The sequence below is a fragment of the Diabrotica virgifera genome, chromosome 1 (assembly GCF_917563875.1).
Source record: "Diabrotica virgifera virgifera chromosome 1, PGI_DIABVI_V3a".
NCBI lineage: Eukaryota > Metazoa > Arthropoda > Insecta > Coleoptera > Chrysomelidae > Diabrotica > Diabrotica virgifera.
Window position 1 is genome coordinate 308,692,094 of NC_065443.1, and position 14,493 is coordinate 308,706,586.

The 14,493-nt window shown below is 34.1% G+C and overlaps 1 protein-coding gene across 3 annotated transcripts in view; it reads right to left on the reverse strand.

Moving 5' to 3' along the window:
• Positions 1-14,493, reverse strand: part of LOC126879219 (uncharacterized) — a 74,653-nt gene that overhangs the window by 53,191 nt on the left and 6,969 nt on the right. For all 3 annotated transcript variants that reach the window (XM_050642276.1, XM_050642274.1, XM_050642273.1), the window contains exons 2-4: positions 10,940-11,157; positions 3,417-3,644; positions 2,262-2,425 (exon numbers count right to left, since the gene is read on the reverse strand). In XM_050642276.1, the coding sequence (XP_050498233.1) occupies positions 2,262-2,425; positions 3,417-3,644; positions 10,940-11,157 (610 nt within the window). The remainder of the gene's footprint in view (positions 1-2,261; positions 2,426-3,416; positions 3,645-10,939; positions 11,158-14,493) is intronic.

Sequence of the window (14,493 nt, forward strand, 5' to 3'; positions counted from 1 at the left end):
CGAAAACGGTCCAAGTTGCAAATTGCAGTAAAAATGAAAATTAGAAGTAAGGTAACTACAAAACAATGCAGAAGTGTGAATGGTGGTGACCTATTAATAACAAGGAAATATACATTAAATCGAAGGGTGAAATACTTTAACTGAGTACCTAATATATAAGAAGGAGAAAACCTGGAAGCCGAAAGAGATACGTTAAGTTAACCAGACGAGAGGGAAGGAGAAGTACAAACGATGTTAGTTTGTTAATTTAAGTTAAAGATGCAGTTAGAAACTATCCAACAACAAATCACCCGGAATGTGAACGACTGGAGAGATATTTTTGACCAGGCTAGGACTCACATAAGGTTGTAAATTCACAATGATAATGTTGATTATGGAAGTATGGATAGACTGGTAAAGATTTTTTCCGTCGACCGTCCATTGATGATCAATGTTAACACCCTCAAAATCATTGATTAATGACCCCTATTAATGAATGATTTTCTATTAATGAATGATTTCATTATACGCAACACAACATACATTGCTTGCATAAATTAATTAAACGCTCTGTGATTGGCAGTGACCTGTGGTGTAGGCAACCAAACATATACCTGCTATTAAAAGACTTTTCAGCTATTAAAAGACTAGGTGGCTAGAAATCGACTGCTGTAGCAGGAGGTTGTATAGATAATTATATGCAGAATAAACTTGAGACGACTGAAAAACTCTTGGGACAAAATACCACTAAACCTTGTCAAAGTACTTCCTTTAGCACCACCGCTTCTTCTGTCACAGAATTTACAGAGGTCCAAGAAGACTTAAATATAAATTTGTCAAAATGCTATACAGCAGATAATCATTTATCAGTACCTTCCTTTAATTTCAGTAATTGTACTAGTTCGAATATTAATGTTTATAATAATAAAACTACCAATAAGGAAAATTAAACTTTGAATAAAGTTAATGAAAGCTGAAAAAATTGTTGTTTATCGTTAAGTAAATAAAAATTTAAACTAAGATATCCTTATTTCTGAAAAGTACGGTCGACGGAAAAGTTTTGTAACGAACTCGTGAATTAAAATGGCGATTAACAATCTCGGACATTACGCGCTAGCTCCGCTCACGCGTTAAAATATCTCAATTGTTAATCGCCCTTATTAATACACTTGTTGGTTAAATAACTATTAATGGTGAATTGGTGCACCCATCCCTATTAAAATGGTCCAAAGATTTATCCCGCTTACACATGTTTAGGTATATTGACACTCGCCACTTATTAATTTTTAAATCAGATGTTAAGTATGTGTAAAAGAAAAGGCATTGAGGTATCAAATCAAGATTACATGGAAAGGCCCGAGCTTGGAATTACGAAGTAGTTTGAGGACCTGACATAACTATGGACGAAATCGAACAAGGAATAAGATTAGCAAAGACTAGAAAAGCGACGGGACCAGATGAAATACCGAGTGAAATAATAAAGCCCTTCGAAAGCTCAGGTAAAGATGTCTTCTTCATCTTTTTAATAAAATTTATGGGACTGGCTCTATAACAACGGATTGGCTGCTGTCGACTTTTGGGACGATACCTAAAAAGCTAAAATGCGAAAAGGTGTAGTGACTACCGAACCATCAGCTTGATGAGTCAAGTTTTAAAGATATTTCTACGAATTTTGCAATCTAGGATGTACCAAAAAATAGAAGAATAACTTGGTGATACTAAGTTTTGATTCCGCAATAACCTTGGCACCAGAGAAATGCTATTTTAGTGTTCAGGTTATGGTACAGAGATGCAGAGATGTCGGACACCCAGTTTATATGTGTTTCATTTACTTTGAGAAGGCCTTTTATCGAGTAAAACATACAGAAATGATTTTCAAATTTTTTTTTACAATTTTTTTTGTTTCTCATAGATTATCTAAGAATATAGCCGAACTTATATATGTACTCCCTAAAACGACCCTCAGTTCTAACTGCAAGACGCAAGAGTCTCGCAGACTTAGTCTTGTTTTTGCTCAAGTCTTGCACGGTAAGTCTTGGTCTTGGTCCTGCTAAAATTAAGCGGTCTTGGTCTTGGTCTTGGTCTTGCGAAAACGCAAGAACAAGACCAAGACTGCAAGACCAAGACCGATTTTGGGCAACACTAGGTTTAACAGATCCTCTGCATCCCTTTTCCGAGTTGCTGTCAACAAACTTACTATAGCCAATTTGATAGCCAACGCTCGATAATCGATCACGGAACACGAAGAAAAAGATTGAGGTATAATGTCTAGACATACTCACGGTAATGATTTTTTGACCATAATCCTAAAATGTTCTCTAAGTAGGTCCTTAATTATCATGATTTCACTTGTCCAATTTTTAAAATCATATATTATTTGAAGTTTTAAGTCTTGTTCAATCTCTGCATAATCTTTATAATTCTTTATAGTAGCTTCGTTTAGTGCCTAATGAAAAAATTCTTTATTATACAGGGTCTAGGTCAAAAAGATAGGTCATAAATTAAATCACATATTCTCGGACCAAAAATAGTTGGATTGAATATAACAATTACCTTAGTACAAATGTGCACATCAAATAAGTTACAGTCCTTTGAAGTTTACAAAATGAAAATCGATTTTTTCCAATATATCGAAAACTGTTAGAGATTTTATACTAAAAATGAACATGTGGCTTTCTGATGGCAGGAACACCTTAAAAAAATAACAGTAAAATTTGTGCACCCCATAAAAATTTATGGAGGTTTTGTTCCTTTGAATCCCCCCCCCCCCAAATGTTTGTTCCAATTAAATTATTATTGTGGTACCATTAGATAAACACAATGTTTTTAAAACTTTTTTGCCTGTTACAGTACTTTTTCGATAAGCCAGTTTTTGTCGAGATTCGGCTTATTTTTTAATATGTTTCAAAATTTTTGAGACTTTGAGTAACAAAATATAAATTATAAATAATTTTTCATATTATTACCACGTCTCTATAATCTTACTTAACCATTTACAAATATGTGGTGATTTTACAAATGTTCAAAATATCTCGATAAAAGTTGGCTTATCGAAAAAGTACTAAAAGGCAAAAAAGTTTTAAAAACGTGTTAACTAAGGGTTCCACAATAATAATTTAATTGGAACGTATACAGAGAGTTGGGCGGGTTTAAGGGAACAAAACCCCCATAAAATTTTTGTTGGTTGCACAAATTTTACTGTTCCAAAAGCCACATGTCCATTTTCAAAATAAAATCTCTAACAGTTTTCGATATATTGGAAAAAATCTTTAATTTAGTAACTTCAAAGGCCTGTAGCTTTTTTATGTGCATATTTGTACTAAGGTAAGTTAGGTTCAATCGAACTATTTTTGGCTCCAGAATATGTGATTTAATTTATGACCTACCAGTACTCTATAAAATTAGTGTTTTTTAAAAGTTGTAGTTGCAATATTTACCACACTTTCTAGTTCAAAGATTTCATCCAACACAAAAGGAACTTCATGTGCTATTGCAACACATTTAGTTTTTGCTTCTTTTAACACATCTTTAAACTGTTGCATTCTTATTTTTTCGGTGTCATGCATAAATTTGCAAAATTCATCCACGGCAATGTGTTGATCTGCGTGAAAGTTCTTTAAGGCTTTCAATGATGTAAACAAATAGTTATCTGGAAAGTCCTTTATCTAAAAAGATTGTTTAAGTTACAATACAAACTAGTACAAAAAAGTATTGTTCTTAAATTATACCACTTCAGTCTTACTATGCTCCTTCGTGTAAATTTTCCACATCCCTTCCTTATCCAGAAAGCTTTTAAACATTTAATATTCAAATACCCATCACCGAATGTGACAAAGGATATCATCATTATCATCAGTGAAGTTACACCCCTGTATGAGCCAAAGCCTTCTTCAGAACAATCCTCCATTCGCCCCTGTCTCTGGCAACTCTTCTCCATGCTCTAATTCCAATAGATTTTAAATCATTCTCTAAGTTGTCTTGGTAGCTAAGTCTCCGTTTTCCTCTTGCTCGTTTAGTATGGTATAGTTAAACCCAAACCCAGACATCCAAAGTGAAAGTTATCCTTCAACACCAAATTGTTCTATATGGTCCACATAATGTTCAGAAAAAAGTCACATCATTTTGAGCGTCGGGTTTGGGGGGAGAGGGGGAGAAATCTGAAAATGCGTAGTTTTTTATGTTTTTCGTCAATATTTCTAAAACTAAGCGGTTTATCATGAACAACCTTCTACACAAAATTGTTCTACATTAAATTTGAAATAAAAAAGGCCCTATGCATAACCCGTCTAAAATGAACGGTTCCAAAGTTACGGAGGTAGTATAGTATAATTGGTCCAAAAAAAGGCCTAACCCAGACATCCCAAGTAAAAGTTTTCCTTCAACACCAAATTGTTCTATATGGTCCACATATTGTTCAGTAAAAAGTTACACCATTTTGAGAGTCCGGTTTGGGGGGGAGACGGGGTAGAAGTCGGTAAATTAGTAGTTTTTTTTAAGTTTTTCGTCAATATTTCTAAAACTATGCTTTAGCGTAAGGAATGTTCTATAGAAAAATATTCTACATAAAATTTAAAACAAAAAAGGTTCTATACATAATTGTTATAAAATCAACGGTTCCAGAGTTACGGAGGGTGAATAGTGGAGGTTTTCGATACTTTTTATATTTACCGATTTCTCCCCCCTCTCCCCCCCCAAACCCGACGCTCAAAATGGTGTGACTTTTTTCTGAACATTATGTGGACCATATAGAACAATTTGATGTTGGAGGATAACTTTCACTTTGGATGTCTGGGTTTTTGGTATAGTTATATTATAAATATTGCCCAAAAAATATAAAAAGTATCGAAAACCTCTACTTTTCACCCTCCGTAACTCTGGAACCGTTGATTTTATAACAATTATGTATAGAACATTTTTTGTTTTAAATTCCATGTAGAACATTTTTGTATACAGGCTGTCTCGAAAAGAATGGTCATAAATTATATCACACATTCTGGGGTCAAAAGTAGTTCGGTTGAACCTAACTTACCTTAGTTAGTACAAATGTGCTCATAAAAAAAGTTACAGCTCTTTGAAGTTACAAAATGAAAATCGATTTTTTTCAATATATCGAAAACTCTCAGAGATTTTTTATTGAAAACGGACATGTATCATTCTTATGGCAGGACCACCTTAAAACAAAATTATAGTGAAATTTGTCCACCCCATAAATAATTTATGGGGATTTTGTTCCCTTAAACCCCCCCAAACTTTTGTGTACGTTCCAATTAATTCATTATTGTGGTACCATTAGTACAACAAAACGTTTTTAAAACTTTTTTACCTCTTAGTATTTTTTCGATAAGCCAGTTTTTATCGAGATGCGGCTTCTTTTTTACTATATTTACATAAAAAATTTATGGGGGTTTTGTTCCTTTAAACCCCCCAAATGTTTGTGTACGTTCCAATTAAACTATTTTTGTGGTACCATTAGTTAAACACATTGTTTTTAAAACTTTTTTGCCCTTAATCTTTTTTGATAAGTCAACTTTTATCGAGATGTGGCTTCTTTTCAAAATATACCAAAAAATTTAAGTTATAAATAAATTTTCAGATTATTAACAGGTGTCTATAATCATACTTAACCATATACAAATATGTGGTGGATTCGACAAATATTCAAAATATCTCGATAAACACTGGCTTATCAAAAAAGTACTAAGAGGCAAAAAAGTTTTAAAAATATTGTGTTTAACTAATGGTGCCACAATAATAATTTAATTGGAACGTACATAAAAGTTTGGGGGGTTTAAGGGAACAAAACCCCCATAAAATTTTTATGGGGTGCACAAATTTCACTATAATTTTTTTTTAAGATGTTGCTGCGATAAAAATTCATCATGTCCATTTTCAATAAAAAACCTCTAGGAGTTTTCGATATATGAAAAAAAATCGATTTTCATTTTGTAAATTCAAAGGGCTGTAACTTTTTTTGTGTGCACTATTGTATATAGGTAAGTGAGGTTAAATCAACCTATTTTTGACCCCAGAATCTGTGGTATAATTTATGACCAATTTTTTCGGGACACCCTGTATAACATTGTTTACGCTAAAGCATAGTTTTAGAAATATTAACGAAAAACGTAAAAAACTACTAATTTACCGGTTTCTCTCCCATCTCCCTCCCAAACCGGACGCTCAAAATGGTGTAACTTTTTACTGAACAATATGTGGACCATATAGAACATTTTGGTGTTGAAGGAAAACTTTTACTTTGGATGTTTGGGTTAGGTTTTTTTTTGGACCAGTTATACTATACTACCTCCGTAACTTTGGAACCATTCATTTTAGAAAGATTATGCATAGGGCCTTTTTTATTTCAAATTTAATGTAGAATAATTTTGTATAGAGGGTTGTTCATACTAAACCGCATAGTTTTAGAAATATTGGCGAAAAACTTAAAAAACTACGAATTTACCGATTTCTTCCCCCTCTCCCCCCCAAACCCGACGCTCAAAATGGTGTGACTTTTTTCTGGACATTGTGTGGACCATATAGAACAATTTGGTGCTGAAGGATAACTTTCACTTTGGATGTCTGGGTTATGCCATCTTTTGGATCAACTATACTATACTAGTTGTCCTAACGACCCTGTTCGGCCAAAAACTTTTCTGACTATGGCATCTTTTTCTCGCCTGATTACGTGCCCTATCCATCTAAGGCGTGCTACCTTAATGAATTTTACTACGTCAGGTTATCCAAAACGTATACTATACAGCCCAAAGTTGTAACACCTGCTCCACAAACCTTGTTCTTTTATCCCTCCATATATTCTTCTTATGATATTTCACCCAAAACGTTTGAGCAGTTCTTGGTCATTCTGTGTAAGTGACCAAGTTTCTGAACCATATGTTAGCACTGGTTTTATTAGTGTTTTGTAGACAGTTAGTTTAATTTTTCTAGGTATTTTTGAGGTCATCTCTCTTCTTAAGCCATAGTAACAGTTATTGGCGAGCACTACCCTTCTTTTAATTTATTCACTGACATTGTGATCTTCAGTTAGCAGCGAGCTTAAGTATATGAAGGTGTTGGCACCTTCTAATTCTAGGTCGTCAATTATTATTCTTGTAGGTGTCGGGTTGCTTTATCCAGTACAACACATACATTTGGTCTTTTGAACATTTTATATTTAGTCCCATTCTCTGTGCACATTCTCTTAACGACCGAAAGGCGTCAGTCAGAGATTCTGTGGACTTACCTATGATGTCTATGTCATATGCGTATTCGGCAATTTGTACTGATTTGTTAAAGATAGTATTGTCGAAGCGAAGATCGGTGGAATATGCGCATTTTATCAATGAAATTCGATATTTTTAAGATATTCCAGAAGCCGCTACAGATAAAATGTTTTAACGACCTATTCATCATTCAGAATTACTCAACGGATATTAGTACAGTTAAAATATTTAAGACGATAACCGGACAACATTGATTTAATGAGTAAAATTTAGTTTTTTTTACTTTAATGACAAAAAAAGCAAGCCCATTAGCAGAACCCAATTAAAAATTATTTTGCACATCATATTTGAAACATTATTTGGTTGAAAAATCTCATTTTTGTTGGCAAAAAAAATATATTAATTTGTTTGGACTAAATTATAGTTGTGCTTATCTTAAAAAGGATATGTTACTATCAACATTCGCACAGTGTTGCCAAACTGAATTTTGTTATTTTGGGTGTAAATTTTTTCCACGGATCTCCGAGGGTACCATACCATTCGTAAAAATCTGGGACTTTCGAATTATTTGTTTTAATGCCAGGTTAAAGAAGGGACACGTTAGTCCATCATCCTGTCTTAGTCCATTTTTACAATGGAAGACTCTTGAGAAATCGTTTTGGATTTTTAATATGCTCTCTGTTCCTGTGAGTGTAAGTTCAGTTTATTCGACAAGATGAAGCGGCATTTGAAATTCTACCACAGCAAGTAGAAGTTTACCTCAATTAACTGAGTTATGTGAGGTATTGAAATGCACGAATATGTGGTGTGTGTCGTCGACACCTAACTCTAGGGTTTTTTATAAAGATTATAAGGAAAAGAATTCCAATAAATTGTTGCATGTAATACTGGAGAGCTTACGGCAATTCACCAGGCCATGAAAAAATGTGGTTTTATCAATGAAAGTAATTATATCACCAAAAATTAATAACCATTTTCAATTTCGTTGCAAAACGAAAACACAGTCGAACCATATTCTAGTCCAATCAGAGAGTGCTGCAAGCACCCCTACCCACTCTCATCAGCACTCTCTGATTGGACTAGAATATGGTTCGGCTGTGTTTTCGTTTTGCAACGAAATTGAAAATGGTTATTCATTTTTGATTTACATTTACTCTGTGTGGAGTATGAAGGGAACCATTCTCGTTGGAACTTTACCGCGCTGAGCAGATGGGACGTGAACTGTAAATTGTAGAATTCCCTCATCTTCCTTAGTCTCAGCATCCGTATGGCTTGCAAATTGTAGAAGCCTCGGAGGTGTAACCAGAGAAGGTTCCCATTGTTTTCATTCTGGTGGGGTGTAGAATAGCATTATGTTGTTTTATATGCCATTAGAGTGAAAACTTAGTCTTAATTATATCACCGATTCAATGAGTGTATGACTTGGAATAAAACATCTAAAATACAACTCACACTTTACGTCTCAAGCTCAAAGAAGAATTATCTTATATAAAAAGATATTTCCTTCATCTGGGTATCTTCCCATATGGGAATAAGTGGCAATGCATGAAGTAATGCAATAACTGACCATAAATCAAATACTTTGAACTGATCACAAAGTAAACATCAAAGGCCTAGGGTTACCATAATTTATTAAGGAAAAATCCGGACAGGGGTAGTTCAAGGGGTTGTAGAAAATGTAAAATGTGAATTTGACTGTGTTGCTACCTCTACATTGTACATATTATATGCGACATGCATATGGCACAATTAAAAGTGCAACTGTTTCGCTACAATATGCAACTAACATCGAAAATCTCTGCCAGTTTAAATACACCTATGTTTTAACCTATTTTAGACCTAATAGAAAATAATATTAAATTACGATTATTGTGTGCTCGTACGCTGTTGACAAGCAGTGCAACCAACTTAACTAGGTGCTGCGCAGAATGAAATTTTCCACAGTTTGGCTAAGTGTTTTCCACTTTCAGGTCCTCATCAACCTACTTCGAATAGGTAATATTCTTCGTACACACAATCATATCTTTAATAATGAGCCCCCCCCTCACATACATATATCAAATGCAACAACACTCTGTTATCAATGAAACACATATTTATCGAGTACCCAGTATACCAGAACCAAACGATCGCGTGAGCCCTTAGTGATAATTTAGAAACTATGCTGACGTTCAACGTAACATCTTTTTTTTTAATTATCTGTCTGTGCATGTCCCCCTGTCAACAATCCATAGCGTTTTATGCGGGTATATTTTGTGTAAATAAAAAAAAGATTAAGGTTTTGATAGTAGTGAAGTATTTATTGAAAAACATGCAAAATTAAAAGGCATGAACTGCCATAGTCCTGTCGTCAGAGATTCTATCTCTAAAAATCATATGAACAAGCTGAAATTTGCTGAGAATTTCAATTAAAAAAGCTGCAAAAAATTTGCCACTCCTACACCCGGGCTTCCCCCTAATTCCCCCCTCATAGAGGGGAGAATTTAAAACATAAATTTACTAAGAAGCTGGGCGTCATGAAAAAAAATGTTTCAAATAAGAGATGTTTATTAGCACTTTTTGTGTAGAACCGTTCTCTCATAAATAACGCTTGAAGCGACCGGCGATTTTAAAAGTCAGTTATATCAACGGTTATACTCAAAGAAAGAAATAGTTGGCAGTGAATTGTTGCATGAAATGTTACTTATTGCTTACTAAAATAATAGTATAATTGAGGGGTATAGTTTCAAAGTGTACAATCTCCATGTTTCCTAAATTTTCAGTAATCAAGAAAAACTAATAACCTCTTTCATAGGAACAATTAAATGTCATTGGAGATTGTACGTTTGGAATTGAAGTCTAATTTTCTGCCTTCAAAATTCATTGGATAATGACTATTTTGAAAAGAGATTTTCTATTGTTTCGATTCAGGGCTAGAAACTCGACGTAATGCGACATCTATCTCAATTTTTGTGAAATATGGAGATTGTACACTTGAAACTATACCCCTCAATTATAAAATTATATAATTATACTCGAATTATACAATTATACTATAGTTTGACATGCCACTAAAATTACTCCTCTTCCTCCTCAAATTCCGTAATAATCCACGAACTTCGAAACGAATCACTGACAACTATTTCGTTCTCTGACTATTGGGACCGTGCAAGTTCGGCAAAGCGACCTCTATTTCTACGCTCCGTACTTTTATTCGCACTTTTAATTATATTGGCCAATTATACTCGTATTAGTCCTGGTTGCTGGATAATTGTCAAGGCCATAGTCCAAAAAAATAATAAGAAGAAAAAATAAGATGCAGGTTATGTTATGCAAACGTAAACAATTGTATGTAGTAAATAAAATTAGTTATTAAAATGCAGTACTGCAAGCAAAATACAATTAATTAAATTTACCTTTATATAATAATTGCATATCATATCAATATTGTGGAGCAATATATAATTTTTCTGCTTCAATGACAGAAGGTATGAAATATACGTCAATTTGACAATTTCAATTGACAATATGAATTATTTAAGATAGTTGCAATATTTCTCCACGACTCGCGCACGGTCGTTTCTCGTTTCCCTTTAAAGTACTTGCACACCGCGAATAGGTACGTGCGCGATATCAAATTTTTAAATATGATTTGTATGAACTCGACGGTAAAAATTCGATATCTCTTGATCAGAATGTCCATTTTTACTGTTCCATTTTAATAATTGGTAGATACTTTTACATATACCATAACACATATTTACCTCAGTCTTTGCCTTAACCGTAGCTATGAACTCATGAACATTCTCTTTTATTTTAGCTAGTGTCTTTTTCACTTCTTGAGCACTGTCTTTAATCTTCTGATCCATGACTAAGTTAATTTCTGCCATCTTGTTTCGCATCCATTCCATTGTCTTGTTATGCTCATATTTTTTCCTTTCTAAAAGTCTATTAATGGTTTCGGAAGGTTTCGAGGCAGACTCTAAAACGTATATTAAGTGTAAACTGATGGTCAATGGCATTTATACATATGCAATAATTGACGGCCACCATGGAAATATATTTTCGGTATAATAATTATTATAGGGAGAACCTTAAACATCGCTGCTCATTATTTACGATTAATAAATTGTCATTTAAATTAGACAACAATTCTGATAAGCCTAAAAAGAAATGGAGAATACATGAAATTGGAAAATAAGAATTGTCTAGTGTTCCATTTCCAGCGCGTATCGATGGTAGTGGCCGATTGTTGGTGTGACTGCGGTCACATAGACTTCTCTAGTCCTGTGTATTTAATTCGTTTTTATGTGGTTTGTTGTCAGTTCTACGGCCAGTCTCATCACGTATCTCGCTCAATTTTATTTAAGCCTAGCTGCTTACTTAGATAGTAATATCTCTGGGATATATTTATCCCAGAGAACGGCAGTTCTCCCAGTGGCGCACAAACCCCCTACACGCGACACTATATGCGAACACGCGAAAAACTGTGTTCTCTTAAAAAAATTTGATGTACTAGCAGTTAGTGAAACTTGGCTTACAAATTTCATTACCGACAAGGATATAGGTATAGATGGGTATAATGTGATAAGAAGGGATAGAAATGGAAATGGGGGAGGTGTGGCATTCTATGGCTTGGGCCAACTCCCATCTTAAAGTTCAGGAAAAGACTCACCCATCCATATGTCAACCATCCAATTTGGTCCAAGGGTGTGGATTTTACGGCACTTCCTATTTAGGGTCTGTTTTTCGTTCTCGTCCCCAAAACTCCCAAAAATTTCGAAAATTTAAATCCGACCTTTACGGCTTATGATACTACTGATCATTATCTTTCCAACGCATGTCTACTTTTCAAAATCGGTCATACCATTCAAAAGTTAGCGAGCTCAGAAATATGACTCAACTTCTATTTAAAAAAGGAAAAATGTTTGTGGATATTGTATGAAGTATGTTTGTATGTGTGTGGAAAAGTTAAACCAATCTGAATTTGTTTTCTGTGTTTGAAGAGGGGGACAGAGCCGATTCAGAACCGGTGTAGTTTGTGACTTTTGACCACCCTTAAGCCAGCTATAGGACTTTGTAGGTACAAAACGGCATATTTTTTGGGGGTATATATCTTCGGTCTAAGAAGAGAAGGAGAACCGCAAACACACCAAATCAATAGTTTTGAGTTAAGCTTTCAAATGGTGTGTAAGCCATCAAAAACTGAAAAACTAAACTTTGAAAATTTTGGTTTTTCGACAATTACTCAAAATATCAACCTACGAATTGCGCCAATAACTGAGCGTTTATAGAAGGGCTCTAGACAAATCTAACGGTGTATACCTCATATCCGGGAAAATTCGAATTTTTAAGTTATAGGCTTCATAAATATGATCAAATCTATTTCCTATGGGAAAAAACTCAATAATTCTTCAAGCTCAATAATTCCTGTAATACCTTCAGTTATCATACTTGACCTTAGATGCATCAGATACTACTTGTCAATACGTTTCCAACTCATGTTTAGTGATCAAAATCGGTTAAGCCGTTTAGAAGTTATTAAGCTACAAAAATATAATCCAATTAACCATTATTCCCGAAATGGTTTATGTAGTTGTAGTGGTTACGACGCTAAATTTGATCTGGCAACGGGAAATCCGAGTTCATTTACCGGCCATCCCAATATTTTTTTAATCTATTTCGAATAGAAAAAAAATGTAGTGTATACTAGATGGACACTAGATCATTTGGGAGATAATGCGACAAAGTCGACCATTTATAATCGAAAAAAATTGCATTCAACTTCATACATTTAATTTATAAATAACTTTGAAAAACTCCTGATACAAGAATAAAAAACAGCTAAACGCCGTAAAAGTGAGTGGCGTATACAATATTCCAGCTACAAAAGATCTGATATGAATATTACGTGGCGCGAAAATATATTTTCATTTTGATGCAAAATAAAATTCTAGTTTGATTTAAAAATATTTTACCATAATATTTGATAAATTTGAAGTAAACGCGCCACAAAAGATAGGTCTGGATCCCGCGTATGAAAAAAAAGTTGATTAATAGCAAGCTGAAAATTTGTTAATAGCTTAAGGGTGTCTAGTCGGACAAACTTTGATATACGGGAACACTGGAACAGGGGAAGTTTTAATTGTGGCACAGGTTAAAAATTTGGAACGGTCAGACCACGAGAACGTAACATGTATTTTGTCCGACAGAACTTCCAATTGATTTGTTACCCTTTCATTAAACTCTCATGCAAAAATCAGGCTGCTATTTATCACCAAATGGGAATTATAATGAGTGGAACACGTACATTATGTCAAATGGTAGGAATTATGACAGGTGATAAATTGGAGTCTGATTTTTGCATGAGAGTTTAATGAAAGGGTAACAAATCAATTGGAAGTTCTGTCGGACAAAATACATGTTACGTTCTCGTGGTCTGACCGTTCCAAATTTTTAACCTGTTCCACAATTAAAACTTCCCCTGTTCCAGTGTTCCCGTATATCAAAGTTTGTTCGACTAGACACCCTTAAGCTATTAACAAATTTTCAGCTTGATATTAATCAACTTTTTTTCATACGCGGGATCCAGACCTAAGAGCTTCAAAATTCAAACTGTATCAAACTGTATTACTTTTTTTTGTGGAGCGTTTTACTTCAAATTGAGCAAATATTATGGAAAAATCTTTTTGAATAAAACTAAAATTTTATTTTGCATCAAAATGAAAATACATTTTCGCGCCACGTTATATTCATATCAGATCTTTTGTAGCTGGAATACTGTATGCGCCACTCATTCTTACGGCGTTTAGCTGTTTTTTATTCTTGTTTAGATGATGCACCGCAATTCTTGGCGGTGCACCACAATGGTTTGTTCCTTGCAAAAACACCTTGTCTTAAAATTAGAATTTAAAACAAAGCTTTCTCGTCCGATGTAACGATGAAGTAAATGTAAAGGATAACGACGACATGATTACAAAAATAGAATAAATGTGCCGTGCACGGTGCGTCAATACGGCCATTAATGTACAAAGCAAAGGCTAGGCTAAGTGCGAAATATTGTGTTGTGCACAAACAATGTCCATCTCGGTATAATTTGGATGGGTGACCGCTTTGGAACACCGCATGTTGTTGCCTTGCCTTACTTTTTTTTAATTTTTGGTATTATTTTAAGAACATTTTTTGGAAAGCAGTAAGTACTAAACTTAGTTTAATATCTAAATAACATACAAATAACCTGTTTATTTATTTCGCTGAAATCATAATAATAGAAGTACAACTTCTTACGTGCGTACAAAGTACACACACATTCTTTTTA